Source organism: Chiroxiphia lanceolata, chromosome 18 (genome assembly GCF_009829145.1).
Source record: "Chiroxiphia lanceolata isolate bChiLan1 chromosome 18, bChiLan1.pri, whole genome shotgun sequence".
In the NCBI taxonomy this organism is placed as follows: Eukaryota; Metazoa; Chordata; class Aves; order Passeriformes; family Pipridae; genus Chiroxiphia; species Chiroxiphia lanceolata.
The window spans coordinates 12,463,707-12,482,077 of NC_045654.1; the positions used below are offsets into that span (position 1 = coordinate 12,463,707).

An 18,371-nucleotide genomic window follows, 5' to 3' on the forward strand; every position below is an offset into this window, starting at 1 on the left:
GTGTGAGATGGCAGTGAACCGTGACCACTGGGGACGAGTATGAGTCAGAGATTCTTAAAACCAAAATTTACATTTTAAGGCTCTAGCTGTATCTCTGGAGTGGCCACAAATGCCCTCACAGCAGCAAAGAGATTAAATGTTATTAATTCATAGCTATTGATTGTGTCTGAGTGCCATGAGATATATTCAGCTCAAGGAATGTTTGAAACACAGTCATTTTAGGTGACGTTGTCTATGGTTGTTAATACCATTTGATGAAGCACTGAAGATGCAGGAGGTGACTGCTGTAGTTTATTTTAATATAGACTGGTGTTTGCTTCTGAAAGTTTAATTTACATTGGTAAAATTTCTATTAAAAATTAGAGAAGAGAGTACCTGTAAATAAAGTAGAAGATTCTTACGGGAAATTACTGTCTTTGCTATGTTGTCATAAAGAATTTTCACAACATTGGTAAACCCTTTCTGTACCTCGACATGGCAAAGGCTCTCACCATCAGAAAATTACACTTTGAGATCTAGAGTGCTAAATTAGCTCATTTCCTAGGACCTAGAGACTGTCATACATAAAGTATGTGTTTTCTGATGGAATCTCTTAAGATATTTTTTGGGGTAGCCCTTACTTTTCTCATATTAAGTTTCATAGTAGAATATTGGGTATAGCGTGGCAAAATATTGAGGAGAACTTAAAAGTATGACTTGGAAACTCATTGAAGGAATTGGACTTGAACAAACACTGAGGGACATTAATAAGTACTTGCCAGTATGCTGAGGATTCAAAGAGCACAAAATTGTCTTATACCCGAACTTGTTTGCTTCAGTGATCCTGCATGTAAGCTGCCACCTGTGTTTGCCACTGAAAGAATTCTCTAGGATATATTTGTACCATCATTACCCATATTAAGTGTAATGATTTAAAAATGAAGTTTGAATGCACTGTGTAATCTTACTGAAGCTAAATTCAAAAATTGCTGGATCAGATCCAGGTGATTCCTTTTGCATCTCAATATCAGTGGTGCTCTTCCAGGCTTGTCAGTTCATAGTCTGTGTGTTGTTTATGCTCAGACAAAATGAACAGTAATTTCTGGTGAGCTCTGATGTCACCTTACCCTTATGGCAATATTGTTTCTCCTCATTGACTTTATTCATGGTACTCATTTTGCCAGCTGTGCAAACAGGTACAAGTCTAGCATCTGGAAAACTGTAATTGGAACTTGTGTAACTTGGCTGAGGTTCTTTTATTCCATCTTCTGAGTTTTAGCAGTTTTTCCTGAAATATTTCAAGGGTAACTCTCACAGAGCTCTATCCTGAGTGTGAGAGTGGTAGAGACTCAATAAACTTAAATTGTGTTCAGGATGAGAGTTTATTTGTGTGTTACTGATGTTTCACACAGAGGTAATACACTACTGAAAATTTCTATTTATTAAAAAAAAAGTAATAAAAAATACTGGGCAAGTTTGGGGTTTTTTTGCATATGCCATTTTCCTGGGTTAGGTATCACTTTTAACAAGATGTGTGTATTATATATAACCAACTTCATCAGTTTAGTTCCCATTTTAAAATCTAACCTCAACGAAGAGTATCCGTGCATTGCGGACATCTAAAACTTGATAGCAGATATTGAGTGAGTCGTGTTTCCTTTCCTACAGCTGTTCTGAAGGATTTGTTCTGTGCTGGCCTCTTTAGATCCCTTTGTAAATTATACCCTGGTGTCAGACCATCTACAGATTGAACTTGTGTGGTTTGTTTTCTCTTCCCCGTAGCAAACGCATACAGGGACTGCAGGAACGGGGACTGTGAGCACCATAGAGATTGAAGCTTTTAAGAGACAGCAGCAGGTCCTTGCACCAGCAGGTAGGTTCCACAGGCACGGTTTCACTTTGGTTCTTTCCTTTTTCCAAACAGTGAATGGAGCCCACTGTTCTGTAACTCTTGAAATCCAGTTTTGCCTCACCTCGGGAATTGCCAGATCCTTAGGACTGTCTACTGTGAATGGTGCTGCGTGAAGAGTGCACTCCACTCACAGTACATAGGCCTGGATTTGGCAGGCATGGAGACTTTGTTAGGTTGATTGTTCTGGCTGAGAAGATTGGAGATGGCCAACTTGAAGTCAGAGGGACTTGACTGCCCTTGGAGCATGTTCTTCATAAATGCTACACATGTATTAGTAGTCGTAGCTTTCTGAGCTGATGTCGGAATCATGTGTAGTGGTTTGCTTTGTAAAACTGAACCCATTCCATTGTACCATGCCATAAATGGAATTTGAATATCACAGATTCGTCTAAGAGACCACGAATTGAAGTGGGCCGTCATGGGATGGTTTTTCAGCACCCGGGTGTGGCTTCAGGAGTTCCTCTTCAACAGCTAATGCCAACGGCACAAGGTACTGTGTCACCACATGCCAATTGCACATTAATTTAACAAGGAGATGTTAGTGATGGGACTAGAAACTTGGGCTTCCGGCCTTCCAAGATCCTAGTCCCACCACACACTTCTCCATGTAAATTAATACTTGGTATGCAATGCCTGGTTTGTTCAAGGAGCTGAGTGACGGGCTCCAAAGGTGCATGTGGGCATGGAAATACGTCACAGGTGCTGATGCAAAATGGCTAATCTGAGAATTCTGGAACTGAGCCAAATGACTTATAAAAAGGAAACCACGTAATTTGAACACCATGAAAAATTTTTGTTCATTAGTCATGCCAAGCTTTAGAATACGTGTTAGAGTGAATGCATTAAGAACTAAGTAGTATTTAGACTTGATGCTGTTCTTTTAGGTTAAATTCCTTTAGTTCACCAGTTGTTTTTTTTTTTTTTTTTGAGTACACGAAATTTAGAAGACCTATAATGACATGCTCTTTTATAGTTGCTGTGCTCCAAATTTTAGTTACAGTCCTGTGCATGAAGTACTTCGTTGTTTATTGTAATGGTGATTTATTTTGTGATTGTGATGTGGTATTTTCAAGTGATGGTGTCTTGTGGCAAAGTAAGTAACAAAACGCTCTTATTTGCAGTTGATTTCCTCTTTATATCAGTGGAGAGAATTGGACATTTTCATCTCATCTGTGCTATGTTTCCTCTTGCCTTGTAGGTGGAATGCCTCCCACTCCTCAGACTGTGCAGCTGACGGGGCAGAAGCAGAGCCAGCAGCAGTACGACCCCTCCAAGGGCCCTCCGGTGCAGAACGCGGCCAGCCTGCACACACCACCCCCCCAGCTGCCAGGGAGGCTGCAGCCCACCAACGTGCCCATGACATCCCTGCCAGCCACCCTGCAGCTCTCACAGCAGCAGCCACAGATCGTGGAGTCTCCGGCTCAGCCTCAGATTCAGGTGAAGATCCAGCCTCAAAGTGTGCCCCTGACGGCCGCTCCGCTTCCAGCACCACTCCAGCAGCAGGTGCCACCAGCAATCCACGTGCAAGGACAGACACCAAACCAAGTGTCACAGCCACAAGCTACAGCACAGCAACAGGTATGGGAATTTTATTGGGGTGAAAAGACGTTTGTTTCAATGTCCTGTAAAATCTAAGGGTGTTATCTTCATTTTTTAATTCTACTGGACGCTTAAATCCTTTCCTTATAAAACTGCAGGTGTACATTTTTTATTCAGTTAAAGTCTTCATTATGCTCTGCTGTAATGTAGACCAAGTGTCAAATCCTAAACTCATCCAGTGTGTTTCTTGGGCAGACTGTGACTCTGACACGACCATCTGCAGATGCTGCTCAGACTTCTCAGCGTCTCACGGCAAACACGGCCCCACCTACCTCATCCACGGCGCCAGCAACGGTCTCAGGCACAACACCCCCTTCTCCATACCCAGTGCAAACAAACAGGACCTCTCCAGCCACGAACAAGTCCCTGTCTCCTATTGCATCCAAACCCCCAGGCTTGGCAGTGGCAGCAGCAGCCCCTAAAACACAAAGTCCAGCTCAGAATGCAGCAGCGGCACCGCAGGAGAACTCTCAAGACAAGCTTGCTGAGCAAGTAAAACTGGTAAGATATTCTTAATTTTTCCCCAGAACTCATGGACAGTTAACACACAGTAAGAATTAACATGAGTGATGTGTTTTGAATTACGAAAATGGCTGAGTTTTGTGGCAGAAGATGGTTGGGGTTTTTTTTTTCAGACCGCCGAGTTTCATTTTTATGGGCATTCAGAGAAGTTGAAGACAACTTCCTTGTCTTCATACTGTTGTTGTGTTCTTTCTGTTGGTTCTGTCTACTCATTGGAGCTGACTGCGACCTTACTTATTTTTATAATTAACTGGAGGTGTTGTTTTGCTTATTCAACAGGAACCTTGTTTCTTTTTTCACAAAATCAAGCAGTATTAATAATGAAGATATATTTATCTTCTGTGGGTAAATACATATGCAGTTCCAGTTTATTTATTAAAAAAGATTTTTTGATTGCAGTTTGCATATGTCTTATAATTTTTTTTGTGCTGTCCACTAGACCTTTTTTATCCTGTTACTTAACAAAATGCCTCTTGTAATACAGGTCCAAGTGCTATGATTCTCTTTATATATAAGTTGAATTTAGTCCATTAACTTAATGAAGTGGGAGCAATTACTATTTTTCTATGGTTCTGCTACTTAAGGTGCATTCTGCAGCTTCATTGTAAATACTTGTACTTCTTTTTAAGGAAAATCAAATCCATCAAAGAATAGCAGAACTGAGAAAGGAAGGTTTGTGGTCCCCGAGGCGACTGCCTAAACTCCAGGAGGCTCCAAGACCAAAATCTCACTGGGATTATTTGCTGGAAGAAATGCAGTGGATGGCAACTGATTTTGCCCAAGAGAGGAAGTGGAAGATGGCAACTGCTAAGAAGGTACTTGAAAAACATTCTTTAACTGAGAACAATCAATGTTGGTACCACTCAGCTTGGTGGCAAAGCTATTTAAGTATCTTTTCCTACAGGTGGAAGTGATGGGAAGATGAGGCACCAGTTTTTAACTCAAATGGGAAACCTTGTTGTCAGCTTTGGATATTGTAGCATTTGAAAAAGACTAGATAATTGTATGGATTCTGGATGCCAGTAGGAGTTCAGGATTTTGTGGATTTTATTCCTCTGGAAATCAAATAGCTTGTTTGGGAACCCACTCAATATGTTGACTGGGTCACATTTAAAAAGTAGAGCTATCATGTCTCTCTCACAGATTAGTTATGTCCTCTCAATCAAGAGTAAATACAGAATTTTGTAAATGACTTCCACTGGGTTGTCTGTCTAATTCTTCTTTCCTAATCTCAGAAAAAAAATAAGATTAAAGACAGCAGTGGAAACATGGAAGAGAACTGTTTCCATAGGGGAAGAGAGCAGCACAGTGGGAATACAGTAATGGAATGGAACTTGGGATGGTGTGAGATGAAATATCTAAAATCTGTTTGTTTGGAACAAGCAGGAGTTTTCTGTGGATTCCAGCAATGTGGCACTTTGTTTTGATACATTTATGACCAGCTTAGGGTAATGAAGAGAGCAACTGAAGATTTAAATTTCCATGTTTTGTACTGTATATTCTCAAATGATGGAAACTCAGAAGCAAAGTGTTGAAATAGGTGTATCCTTTTGTACAATAAATATCTGTATTTTGCATATAATTTAAATCTGGATTTCCATTTGTGACCAATGGTAGGTTTTTAAAAATAGGAGAAACAGGAGGGGCAAATATGAAATGATCCTTCCCCTGGCACTGTGCTTCAGACTTCTGGAAGTCAATGTTTTAGGGGCCTCCTGAGCTAAAGTTGCAATCAAGTCAGTCTTAACAGCCATTGACTGATCTTTCACTCATGTATGTACACTCTTTTTGAACTCATTTTAGCTTTGATCTCTGAAATTTTGTGGTGTGATTTCTGTGACTTCATATGTGCTGTCTGAAAAAACAGTTTTGTGTGTTTGCTGCCGCTTTCAGTAGGGTATTTTGTAATTTTTGTTTTGGGAGAGTGAATTAAGAGTTTTCTACTTGATTGCTTGGTTATAGGTCTTGTATTTTCTTTCTTTCATTTGGGTTTCATGTCTGTTGCTTTACTGGCATGGTAAGAATTAGAATTATTGGAGGTAAGTGCTACGTGTGTAAAGCTATGGTCAATATCTGGCTGCTGCTAACCACTCTAGTGTTAAGGAATGCAGTGATATGTATTTTGAGATAACCTAATTCAGTATCTCATGGTATTTTAGATGGTAAGAACTGTGGCTCGTTATCATGAAGAAAAGAAACTTAATGAAGAGCGAGCTAAAAGGGAAGAACAGAACAAACTGAGGAGAATTGCTGCATCCATTGCCAGAGAAATAGAATATTTCTGGTCTAACATTGAGCAGGTGAAGTACCAACTTACTCAGACTTGTGCAAGTTGTGCTGTTTTTTTTATCTTCAGTAGTTTATTTATGAAATGTAAGTGCTTTACTAGTCCTGCTTTACGTTTCAGGTTGTTGAAATAAAACTGCAAATTGAATTTCAAGAGAAAAGGAAAAAAGCTTTGAATTTAAAGAGAATTTCAAGGAAAGGTAATTGTATTCCATTTTCATAAGAAATACAGTCCAAATACTGATTCTGTTGTTTTATAAAATTTCACTCAGTGCAGGTTAATCTTGTTGGTGATAGAGTTGTGAGTTGCTAATAAAAGGTTGTGAATAGATCTGAATGATGAGTTATGGGGGGTTTATGTTTGTGTGCTAGATGTTGTTAATAATTCCTGTGTTTTATGTTGAATACATTTAAAAGTTCACGTAAGAAATGTAAAATTGCTAAGTGATTAATGCATACATCAAGTATAATAATTTTCCAGGTAGGGATACAAAGGCTGCAGAAGACCTTTTTTTGGAGAAAGACAGTGAAATGGTAAGTCTTTCTGTTTCTTAAAAAACCCATCAAATTAATTTAAGTGATGCTACATATGTGAAACAGTTCTGGTAAAGGTGATTTTTTTTTTTTTTTAATACATGATGATGATGATGATAAGCAGATTTCACTGTAGTTACTGACAAACACACAGTCTCAAGCACAAATCTATTTTTTTTCTGGTTAGGAATCCCAGCTTTTAACAGGGAGGTGGATTGTGATTGATCTATGTCTTTAGTGGCTTTGAATCATTCATTCTAAGATTGAAAACCAAAAAACCTGTACAAATTGGTTGCCAGACTTGGGCAGGAGTTTCATCTACTACAACCAGGGTAGACTTCGTGGGGCATGAAAAGTGTTTTTAGGTGTTCAGTGAAGATTTATCTGCTGAGAGATGGAGATATATGTTACAGAATGGACCAGACTGAATGAAACTTAGATATCTTTTGCTGTAGATGAAATGTGTGCTAGGGCTCCTTGGCTGTGTCTGTGCAATTGGAAAAAAAAATGGACAAGGAATTGTTCTGAGGCCCTCAGCCATCTGTCATGGCACAGCTGATGCCCACATGCTGAAATACTCCCCTTTCACCAAGCAGAATGCCTGCATCTGAATTTCCTGTTAGGAACAGGCTTTAGCATGTGTTGTCAGCCAGACTGTGGCCCAGCACTGGCTGTGAGAGCTGATTTGCAGAGGCTAAACCATTCCACAGAGTGTACTGGACAGGTGAGACCACTGTAGGCCTGTGCCATGTCCCTTTTCTGTTGACTAGTGAAAAAATTTAGTCCTTGGTTTAGTCCTTTAAAACATCATTGAGGTTTTAAAGAAAACCTCAATGATGTTTTAAAGAAAAAGAGTGCACTGTGACTCTGTAGCGCAGCTGGGCCTGAATAATTTACCCACAAACACTGGAAGTGGCTGATGACACACTCCCTTCAATACAGAAGCAGAGTTTCTGGTTTTGTGTGACCAGGAAAGTGCTAAGAGGTGTTAGGGGTCTATCAGCAAATGCTGTTGTGACTGCAAGGCATTTTTTGCTTTCCTTAAAAGACAAACAAAACCCCCTGCTTCTATTTCTTGTCTACAATTTTAAATATTTTAATTATTTAATGCTAGGGGGGTTCATCATCTGGAAGGAAAAGAAAGGCAAGCACATCTTTGACTGATGAGGAAGGTAAGTCACTTCCCAAAATTGGGCATCCATAGCATAATACATAAATTGTGTATTAAAACTACAGATTTTCAATCTTTTACTGCATGGCTACAGTGCTTTTCACAAACCAAATACCAACCTTCATCTATTTCATAGGGAGATGAGATAGTCAATTAGATATTAAATTGTCTTTAGAAGAGCTTCAGTGAAAATTTGAAGTTTCCCTGAAAATACACTGCCATTGTTGTTGGTGGATTTTAACTCCTTCTGTCCTCATTCCTTCATTTGTCAAACCTTACTGTGGTCTTAAACTTCTTTTGAGGGTTTCAGACTGAAATACCCATCTACTTTAGGTCCTTTCTTGTGATGACAACTGTGTTGTGTTTCTGACAAAGACAATCCCCTGTTTAAAGCTGCAGAATAACCTGCCTCTGGTGAACATTGTTAATCAACACTGAACTACCTTCTGTCCTGAGGCAAAAGTGCTTCTCTCCTTTTCACTTACCTTTTACATTTTATATGTGGTTGGTTTGAGATTTTCTTTTCCATACCTGTTTCATTGTTTTTAAATCCTGCTGACTTATAATATTCTATACTAGTACACTTCAGGGGTATATAATTACAAACCTCCTGAATTATTGTGTAATTTGAATGCCAAGATTTGCATTTGTTTTTTTTTGCAGTTGAAGATGAAGAAGAAACAATTGAAGAACAAGAAGCTAAAGAAGGAAACATAAACCATCAAACTGAATTGTCTACTCTAGCCAAAGAAGGTACATGTGTGGCTTGATTTTTTTGTGGTGGGCTCTGAAACAGCAGGTGAAAACGTGTAGCAATTATATTTGTAAAGAGGATTATGGGTGAGAAATTGAGTGTATTCAGATGTTCAGTCCTGTGTAGTCAGTATTTATTTTTTTCTGTTTGGAAAGCTGCAGCAGGTCATTTATGGGATGATGATGGACATCTGTACTTTGTAAAACAGTCCATGTACTTAACCACTTATCACACAAGGTGGCTTGAGAAAAAGTATTTCTCCACTGAAGCACTGCATGGAAACCTTACAGCAAGACTCTCAACCTGAGTTCTAGGAGAGCATGATAAAGAGCATGATAAACACTTAAAATCAGGATTGCATCAGATGAACATTTTATCATCAGCTGTCTTGAGTATCTCAGAAGGGTTTTGTGACTGGTCTGAAAGGGCACTGAAGGCTGATCTTGTGGGGGTATAAATACTCGAAGGTAGGGGGCTTTTAGGGCCAGTGCTCTGGCTGGCAGCTCTCTTTCATTAGCAGCATAACTGCAGTGCTGAGCTTGATGTGTGCAAGGCATCCCATAGGGGTGGTGTCACTTACCGTGGTGAAAGCCCTGCTGATATTTAGAGACAAGCTTCCCATTAAGCTGAGTCCTCCTGGCAGTTAATATGCAGTTTCCAAATCCGTTTGTTTGGTCTGTTTGGCAGCTTAGTGGCTGCAGCAAACTGGTCCAGTTGGAGGGATTACAGCTCTTGGCCAGCCATCCTAATGAGGATGTTTGCTGATTGACTGGCCACTGCCATCGTGCTCATTCCTACTTCAACAGATCAGACAAGAGACTGTGGAGCTGCTGTTCAGAAGGGCTGAGGGACAACTCAGTTTTGAAACTCTGAAGTTTTGAATTGTCTTCCAGCCACTCAGCTGGGCTACCTGCCCAGCTAGGGGTTTACTAAGGGTTGTAGGGTGGGTTTGTAATACAGTAAAAAGCAAACTGCTTGGTATAATGCCAAGTGTTCTCTCTAATCAAGGTTATTAAATAAATACTGCCATCATCCACCTAATTATTACCTTTTAAATTAACTTCTGATTAGAAAACTGCCTTTATACAGTTGTGACGAATGTAATGAGATTACAGTCACTGGTATCGATTGTTCCAAGTTTTGATATTTATAAGCTTACATCCTTTAATGACCTTCAGCTGAGTTGCCTCTGGAAGATTTGGTAAAGATGTATGAAGGTGCCTTTGCAGAAAATTTTCACTGGCCCCAACCAAAGCCTGACAGTGAAGAGGATAGCAGTGAGGAAGGTAAGTAAATTTTTGTTCAGAAGTTGTACTGATTTACAAGGTGAAATAAGTTGCTTGGCTCTTCAGGTCTCTGTGAAAAGACATTTTGTTCTAGGGGAAAACGTGCATTGAGTGAATCACAATTAAAATTTCTCAGTTCGTGACAAGAGGGTAGTGTTTGCCTGTCCTAAAGTCAAGATGTGTGTGATTCTCAGGAACAGTACACTCTGTAGGTAGCTGTAATTAAACATCTGTTCTGAACTAACATGATGATAGAACCACATATTTGAGGATAGGTTTTGAGTAGTATAAGAGAACCTCCCTAGAAGCTGTGAAAAGCTAATGGTCATGTTAGCCTGGCTAGTGTGAATGTCCAGACCACGTACATGATTATGAGCTTAGGCTATTTTAATTTTATCTTGACTAGCTTGAAAATTACAGAACTGTTTTTAAAAGTTAGCTGCTTCCTTTTCTTTCTCCCTGTCTGAATTCTAATCATCTCAGTTCCGTTGTGTAACTACTATTCAAGCTTATTTTAGATGCCAGTGTAATTTTTCTCTCTCCTAGAAATGGAAGACCATCTCTCTGACAGGGAGAGCCCCCAGAAGGAAGTTGTGCTCATAGACTCCCTTCTCAGCATTGACCAGTACAAGGGCATAGACAGATCAAGTCCTCCCAAGAAGCACATGCGAGACATAGCAGAGGTTGCTGCTGCAGCAGAGATGCTGTTACCTAAAGGCAGTTCCAGGATAACAACAGCAGTAAGAATCCCTGTTTTCTGCTACTGTGTGTGTGCTTATGTTTACATAAAGTATGCTTTTTCCCATAATTTTGCATAATTTTAGCAACAAATTAGAGTAATTTTTTTTCTTGTTATCAAGCTATAGAATGGTTATGCCTGATGCCATGCTCTGTGGATTTAACTCAGGAAAAAATATCAAATCATTAATATTACAGGTAAAATACAACACTCCATCACTGCTATATGGCTCTCTCAGAGAATATCAGAAGATTGGGCTTGATTGGCTAGCAAAGCTGTACAGGAAGAATCTCAATGGCATCCTGGCAGATGAGGCTGGGCTTGGGAAAACAGTGCAAATTATTGCCTTTTTTGCCCACTTGGCTTGTAATGAAGGTAAGTTCATTGACCTAACAATTTTAGACAGGTACTGGGCCAGCATTATCTTTGTGAATTGTAACCTAGGGTCGCTTTTCTTCTGGTGAACCATATCAGACTTTAGTTCATGCTCAGGGTGAGATTATGTCAGAAAAACATTGTTACATAGTGTGACATAGGGGTGCCATCTGATCAAGTAGAGTTTGATCAATCTGCTGTTACCTTCTAGGGGACAAAATTCTTCTGAATTGTTCTAAATTCTTACTAGTATAGAAAAACCTTACTAATTGTTTAATGCCTGGGAATAGATTAGTCATTAAAATACCTCTATTTTTTGTTATTGGATTTCATTTTTAGTGATGAATTTAGTGCACTGCACTTTTAAAATCAAGGGAGAATATGAACCACATGAATTGTAAGCAGTGTGTTTCTAGTGTTAACTGCTATGCTTCCCTTCTGTAGGGAACTGGGGCCCTCACCTTGTTGTTGTACGGAGCTGTAACATATTGAAATGGGAGCTGGAATTGAAACGCTGGTGCCCGGGCTTGAAAATACTTCTCTACTTTGGGAGCCAAAGGGAACTTAGGGCAAAAAGACAGGTACTGTATTTTGCAACTCTTCAAGTGTTTAAGACCTTGCATTTATCTGTGTATTCCTTACATTGTGATGCAATATGAGAAGTCTTAAACACTATAAGCTGGTTTATGGAGACGTTCACACCTCATAGTTCTAGGTTTTCAAAGTTATTTTTGGAACCCCTTGGCATTGAGCAAAACATGCAATACTTCACCTGCAAAACTGACTATAATCCAAAGACCAAGACTTTCTCTTATGATGTGTTGGGTAATAGTGTCTTTCTGTTCTTAGGGAAGAAATAGCTGGTTGGAAGATATTTGAGAGTTCTGCCTTAACTTTCCTGTCTCATCCTCTCTTTCCTTTTCCATAGGAATGGACAGAACCCAACAGCTTCAATGTGTGCATCACTTCCTACAAACAGCTGTTCAAAGGCCACCCAGCATTTATGAAAATGCGATGGAAATACTTAATAGTAGATGAAATGCAACAAATAAAGAATATGACTGAGAAACACTGGGAGGCACTGTTCAGTCTCCGCAGGTATGGAGCAGAGAATTGTTTTCCTGCTGGCAGTGGGTTTTTCTCTTTTCATGTCACACAGTTCTTAACAGAAAACTGATAAAAAGAGACCCCTCTTGACTTCATCTGCCCGAATTCCTGTGCAACGAGCACCTATAGAGAGGTGCTTTTATTTGAATCAATCAGGATTCAGAGATATGCTCGGGATATTTTTGTTTCCGCTATCATAACATTATAATTCTTCTTTGCTGATACTCTGTCCTCTCAAACAGATCCCCTTATAGGTGCTGATGCTCTGCAATGAGGAAGCTGTTTTGGTGGTATATTCAAGATTAACAAGATAATTTATCCTAGGTTTAATTTTATTAACTCTAGTTAATTCTGCTGTGTATCTTACAAACATAAAGCTACAGTAATCAGTGTCCTTTTCATAATGATATGAATATTGGTGTCCTTTTCATAATGATAGTCACTAAATGCTGTGTCAATTAAAAATCTTCTTTAATTCACAGCCAGCATCGTTTGCTTCTGATAGACACTCCTTTGCACAACACACTGATGGAGCTGTGGACGATGGTCCATTTTCTGATTCCAGGAATTTCCAGACCTTACCTAGATTTTCCAGTAAAAGCACCTAATGAGGAGAACCAGGATTATTGCCATAAACTGGTCATCAGGTTACACAGAGTATGTTGTCATTTTTTCTCATCTGTCCTATTACAGTAGTTAAACTGTTGGGGAGGGAGGGGAATAAAAATATGTGGTTCAGCTCAAAATTTCTGTCCTTTCTTAATACTTTTTTTCAATTCAGAGAGAAAATCTTGCTGAAAGCAGGGGGTTCTGCTACCACAAGAGTATAAAGACTTTCTTAAAAAAATAATACAGGGTTCAGATTTTGAAGCATGGCATGCAGAAATTAAAGAACAAATTAATATATGCAACTGTGGGCCCAGCAATATGATCATATACAGCATATGGGGTTTATCACATCAAATCCCTTAGGTGTGAATAAGTTTAGCTTCCTGTTGTAAAATTGCATCTTTGAAGTGAGAACTTTTTTCCCCCCCCCTCAATCATGAAATGTTTCAGATGATTCAGCCGTTTATTTTGCGAAGATCAAAGAGAGATGTCGAGAAGCAGCTGACGAAGAAATACGAGCATGTGCTGAAGTGCCGCCTGTCCAATCGACAGAAAGCCATGTACGAAGATGTCATATTGCAACCAGGGTAAGGGGTTAAAACAGTAAATAAAAAATGCTGTCACTTTTTATTGCTTGAGCGAGTAAATAAATTGTCGCGCTCGGAAGTGTTTTAGCGCTTTTCTGACATGTTCCATTATGACCAGTGACCAGAATGTGATTGCATTGTAAACTAGAATTACAGGCAAGTGGTGCTATGGCTTTATGATAAAACCTGAAAATCGAGTTGTAATGGTAAGACTCGCTGCTATTTTGTTTTAATATTTGTCTCTAATGAGTGGTTCTTCGTTTTTTTTAAAGCCCTAAGTGTTTTTCCTCACCCCCACCCAGGTGGCAATTGATAGGTGCAGGTATGAAACAGAAACAAAGCAGGTGGAGGATAGGGAGCTGCATAGGTTGTATTTGTGAGGCAGCACTGGTCCTTAAGTTTCATGTTTCCAAATCAACTTTTGGTACAGTGCTGCTTAAAATGCTCTAGAAAGATCTAGGTAAAATCTAAACTTGTTTTAAGACTTCTGCATAACATACTGCACTGCACGTTCTCACCTTGCTGATTTAGGGACACCTCCTTAAAAAGTGTACATAAATCAACGTATTTCTGTATAATTTAATTGGTAGAACCCAAGAAGCCCTCAAAAGTGGACACTTCATCAGTGTCCTGCATGTCCTGATGCAGCTGCAGCGGATTTGTAACCACCCTGATCTGATAAACCCCCGGCTTTCAAGCACCTCTTATGTATCAGAAACACTGGAATACAGAACAGCATCTCTGGTACTGAGTGCCCTGGAAAGGGATATTTGGAAGGTGAGTAGAAAAGTTAATATTTTTTTTTCTCTCTTAGTGCCCTGGCAGAATTTCAGTATTTTTATTGTTTTCATATATGTGATAAGTCTACCTGAAGTTTATAAATAGGAGGAATTCATTATTTCGTAACTGTGCCTACCACGTGTGTACTTGCTGCATCTCCTTCTTTTGTAATAGTGGTTTGAGCTTTTCAAGTTTGTAAACAGTATTTTTTCATTAACTACTTGGTCAAAGAGAAATTAGCTTTACTTTCATGTTTGCAGGAATTTTCCAATGCTCAAAACAGTCTGGGTAGCACTGTGCTTGTTTATGGCATTCTGTAATTTTCTTTTTACTTTCAGTAGCTAAAGGAAAGCAAGACTTTCTTTTTCACATGAGAGTAAATACTCTGTTTCAGTGACTAAATTAGTACATTTCTGTCAATGCATTTGAAGTACCACTATTTCTGTTATTGTTAAACAAGTGATCCCCTTCTTTGAGATGATCAAAGGAAACAATTGCATTAGGGAGAATTGTGAGTGATGGAGCAGCTGAAGTTTTTTGTTTGATTTTATTTCCGTCCTTCCTATTTTTCTACTCCTAAATTATAGTTTGGCATTAGAGCTTAATAATTAACAAACACCTAAGAGTTCTACTTAAGTCTTTGGAATTTACGATATATGAAGAACTGTTAAATGTACCTTGCTTTGATTTCTGTAAGTGGCTAATGATTTCAGTTCTTCTAGTGCTTGAAATGGGATTGTCAATTTAAGATACATTTCCAGGCTTTCTAGACAGTTTTGGTTACTAATTAATAGTTTACTTTTTAAACTTACACCATTTATTTCAAGTTAAAAATAAATATATAGAAATTTAATTCAGCATAGAACATAAAGAGAACTTAACTGTTTGGGTCATCACATAAAACAAACCTTATTTTACAATATCTCTAGGAATCAGACCTGTCTCTTTTTGATCTCATTGGAATGGAAAACAAAATGACTCGTTATGAAGCACAAATGTTGCCAAAACAAAAGGTTACTAGAAAGTTGATTGAAGAAATCTACAGCTCCCCTCCACCACCAGCTAGGCCCACTCCAGTGAAGCTCAAACCAAGCAGGTATGTACTCCTGCACTCCTTTTAAGCTGGAATTACAGCAGGAAAAGGTACTTCTGTTGCTTACAGAGTTCTGTCTGCATCTCTGCTAATGGGGTCCACACAAAACTTCAGGCTTGACTTTGGGTTTTGTTATTCTCTTGCTTTCTTGTTTACCCTTGAAAATAAGGATTCTGTTTTAATAGTTTTTTGAGGCATACCATTCCATTGGAAGTTTGCTGATGGATTTCCCATAGTTTTTACTTCACCAGCAGAAGAGTTTTGTTCTTGGGGACCTTGTTTATGTCAACTGAGTGTTGTTTTGCAAAATTAGCATGGAGATAATTCAAGACTAAGCTGGGCCTACGGTGTTAGCTTTGCTTGCAGTGTTATGTAAGAGATATATAAAGTAAATTTTTGAAGTGTATTTGTCTCCTGGTCAAGTAGTGATCTCAGAATAAGGTGGAACTGTCTTTCTGATGCAGAAGAGCTGCCTGGTGACCTGCAGCATGTTAATGTCTCTGGAAATAATATGAGAGCCCTGTTCTTTTTCCAGATATTGGCCCAGCATCTTTAAGCTATTTACTGTAATTCTGATGCATCCTGCATTCAGCTGGGTGCATGGCAATGAAAGTTCTCCTTCTTGGTCTTAGCAAAATCTCTCTGGAGTGTCCACTCAGGAAGTTGCTGGAGTGGAGAGTCTCACCAGCTTCAGCCATTAGCAAGAAGTAGATTTGCATCTGACACGCTCAGTTTATACTTTCCTCAGGGGAACAGAGTTTATTTTTGAAGGCCAAACTGTGATCTTCCCATAGACTTTGAGTTGTCATTTCCTTTTCAGGCTGTTCCAGCCCGTTCAGTACGGTCAGAAGCCCGAGGGCAGGACTGTGGTTTTCCCAAGCACTCAAGTGCAGCGCACGGTGACCACAGCGACGGTGACTCAGCAGGGACAAGTGCGAGGCAGATCACCCATAGCCACGGTGTCCTCAAACCAAGGTAAGGGAGTTAGTGCTGCCCTGGTCACCTGCACCTCTGCCTAGGCAGATACAAGTTAGTCTGTTTAATAGAATTCCTTTTCCCTCTAGCTTAATGGTCTAGAATACTAATGGCTTAAAAATACCAACAGACTAATTGCCAGTAAATTTCCCCACTAGTTTCTACAGTATGATCTGCCAGTGTAATGCAAAACTAAGCTTTGTGTAACCTGTTAGCATATGGAGTAAATATGGCACAGTTGGTATTTAAACCCCCAAGGCGTCTAGTGTTCTGTCAAAGATGGGAATTTACAGTGCTTTTATATATTTGTTTAGCCTTTAAACAATGCTTTCCAAATAGATAATGTTATAAAAATAGGATGGAATAAAAGGTGTGGCTAGAAATCCCAGTCTGTAAGGACAAGCCGTTCCTGTAGCCGTTTTAATATCCTGTTGGAAGGTTTCTTTTTAATGCAGGTTGTTTAAAAAGAGCGGAGTTAAAACCTCTAACAGCTTGCACAAACAACCCTTATTGATTGCAGCCGCAGCAGCACAGTTTCAGACAACTCAGGCTTCCACCAGTGCTCCAAGACACCAGCCCGCAGCGACCTTCACCACAGCAACTAGCACAGCCAACCCTGTGAAACCGCGGGGCCAGACCTCTGCGCCGGCCCCTCAGCCAGGCCAGGCCCAGCCACAGCCCCCCCCGCACACCATCCAACAGAGTGTGCTGCCTCAGAGGCTGGTTCTCACCTCTCAGGCCCAGGCACGGTTGCCTAGTAAGTGGCCTCCCCTTTCAAGGTTTCTCCCACCTTTTGTACTACAATGAGGTTAAGTTACTAGGCACCCTAAGATGTGTACAGAATCGTTGTTTTTTTTTCACTCTTCTGATTAGCCTTGCTCAGTACGTTGCTTTATGACCAAGGAAAATCGAAAATTGGATAAGAAACAATAGAATTGCTGTGGACATACATTAGCGGTGTCAACTTAATCTCCTATTTTCTGCATGTTTCTTCTGCTGGCAAGACTTCCTTCAGACCAAATGTTTTAGCTCTATCCTAATTATTCCTTTCATGTTAAACACTAATCCATCTGCTAAAGGCCTCTCTCGCGGAGAGGAACGTCGCAACTGTTAGGCAGAGAAAAGCGATGAGGCTTTGCTTTAAGGTTGTATGTGCACTGCCTATTAGCATGTGTAGAGAGTACTGAGCACTGATTGTATTAATTTTATCTCTGGGGTAATGCACTGCCTTTACAAAAGCTGAATTTTCACACCAGTATTTTCTCAATGTCATAAAACTTATTGCTTGAATGTCTCTCTAACCTTTCTGCATTTAAATCGCAAAAAGCTTTGTCCTTTGTCACTTTAAAGCTTTTTGGTTTGTCTAAATGCAGATCGCTTAATATAAATTATGTTTCATCAGCAAATTTGAGGCCATTTCAAATGTGTATTTACAGTGCCACACGTGTGATTATTTTCATTTCCTCCTTAAACCTTCCTTCATGCTCTTGAAAAGGCAGTGAAAATCACTTTAATGTCTATACTCGTTCTGTTACAAAGTGTCACATGAGTTTTCAGGTAGCTCTTAACTTTTTTTTTGCTAATGGAAGTGGTAATTTCTAAAATGTTGATGTTCTTACCCTTTAAACAATCAGCTTCTTTCCAGTTTGTCCAACAAATATAGAAAGCAATACCTGCTTAACTTTTATATGACACTTTTGATGCACTAAGTATAATTATGCATGGAAGGCGCTTCAGCACCAGTTTACTAACCAAAGCGTAGAATTGTGAATACTGAACCACTCGCCTCCCACTTTGGTTTTTTTTTGATGCCTGTTTCCCCCCTTAACAGGTGGTGAGGTAGTAAAAATAGCCCAGCTGGCTTCTATAGCAGGAGCACAAGGCAGGATCGCTCAGCCAGAGACCCCGGTAACGCTGCAGTTCCAAGGGAACAAGTTCACTTTGTCACACAGTCAACTTCGGCAGCTCACTGCAGGGCAGCCCCTGCAGTTACAAGGTACTTATTCCAAAACAGGGAGTTTTCCATTATTTAGGATGCTCGTGTTTTGATATGGGCAACATAT

At 39.6% G+C, this 18,371-nt stretch overlaps 1 protein-coding gene across 2 annotated transcripts in view; it reads left to right on the top strand.

Moving 5' to 3' along the window:
- EP400 (E1A binding protein p400) overlaps positions 1–18,371 on the top strand; it is a 48,182-nt gene that overhangs the window by 7,159 nt on the left and 22,652 nt on the right. Inside the window, exons 4-25 of one of the 2 annotated variants that reach the window (XM_032705459.1) lie at positions 1,762–1,852; positions 2,274–2,381; positions 3,090–3,469; positions 3,686–3,991; positions 4,642–4,827; positions 6,172–6,312; positions 6,420–6,498; positions 6,780–6,832; positions 7,947–8,004; positions 8,667–8,756; positions 9,936–10,043; positions 10,590–10,783; positions 10,980–11,157; positions 11,602–11,738; positions 12,086–12,255; positions 12,747–12,921; positions 13,324–13,460; positions 14,051–14,237; positions 15,170–15,336; positions 16,154–16,308; positions 16,829–17,065; positions 18,140–18,304. In XM_032705459.1, coding sequence (XP_032561350.1) covers positions 1,762–1,852; positions 2,274–2,381; positions 3,090–3,469; positions 3,686–3,991; positions 4,642–4,827; positions 6,172–6,312; positions 6,420–6,498; positions 6,780–6,832; positions 7,947–8,004; positions 8,667–8,756; positions 9,936–10,043; positions 10,590–10,783; positions 10,980–11,157; positions 11,602–11,738; positions 12,086–12,255; positions 12,747–12,921; positions 13,324–13,460; positions 14,051–14,237; positions 15,170–15,336; positions 16,154–16,308; positions 16,829–17,065; positions 18,140–18,304 — 3,502 coding nt within the window. The remainder of the gene's footprint in view (positions 1–1,761; positions 1,853–2,273; positions 2,382–3,089; positions 3,470–3,685; positions 3,992–4,641; positions 4,828–6,171; positions 6,313–6,419; positions 6,499–6,779; positions 6,833–7,946; positions 8,005–8,666; positions 8,757–9,935; positions 10,044–10,589; positions 10,784–10,979; positions 11,158–11,601; positions 11,739–12,085; positions 12,256–12,746; positions 12,922–13,323; positions 13,461–14,050; positions 14,238–15,169; positions 15,337–16,153; positions 16,309–16,828; positions 17,066–18,139; positions 18,305–18,371) is intronic. The other variant, XM_032705460.1, reaches the window with a different exon arrangement.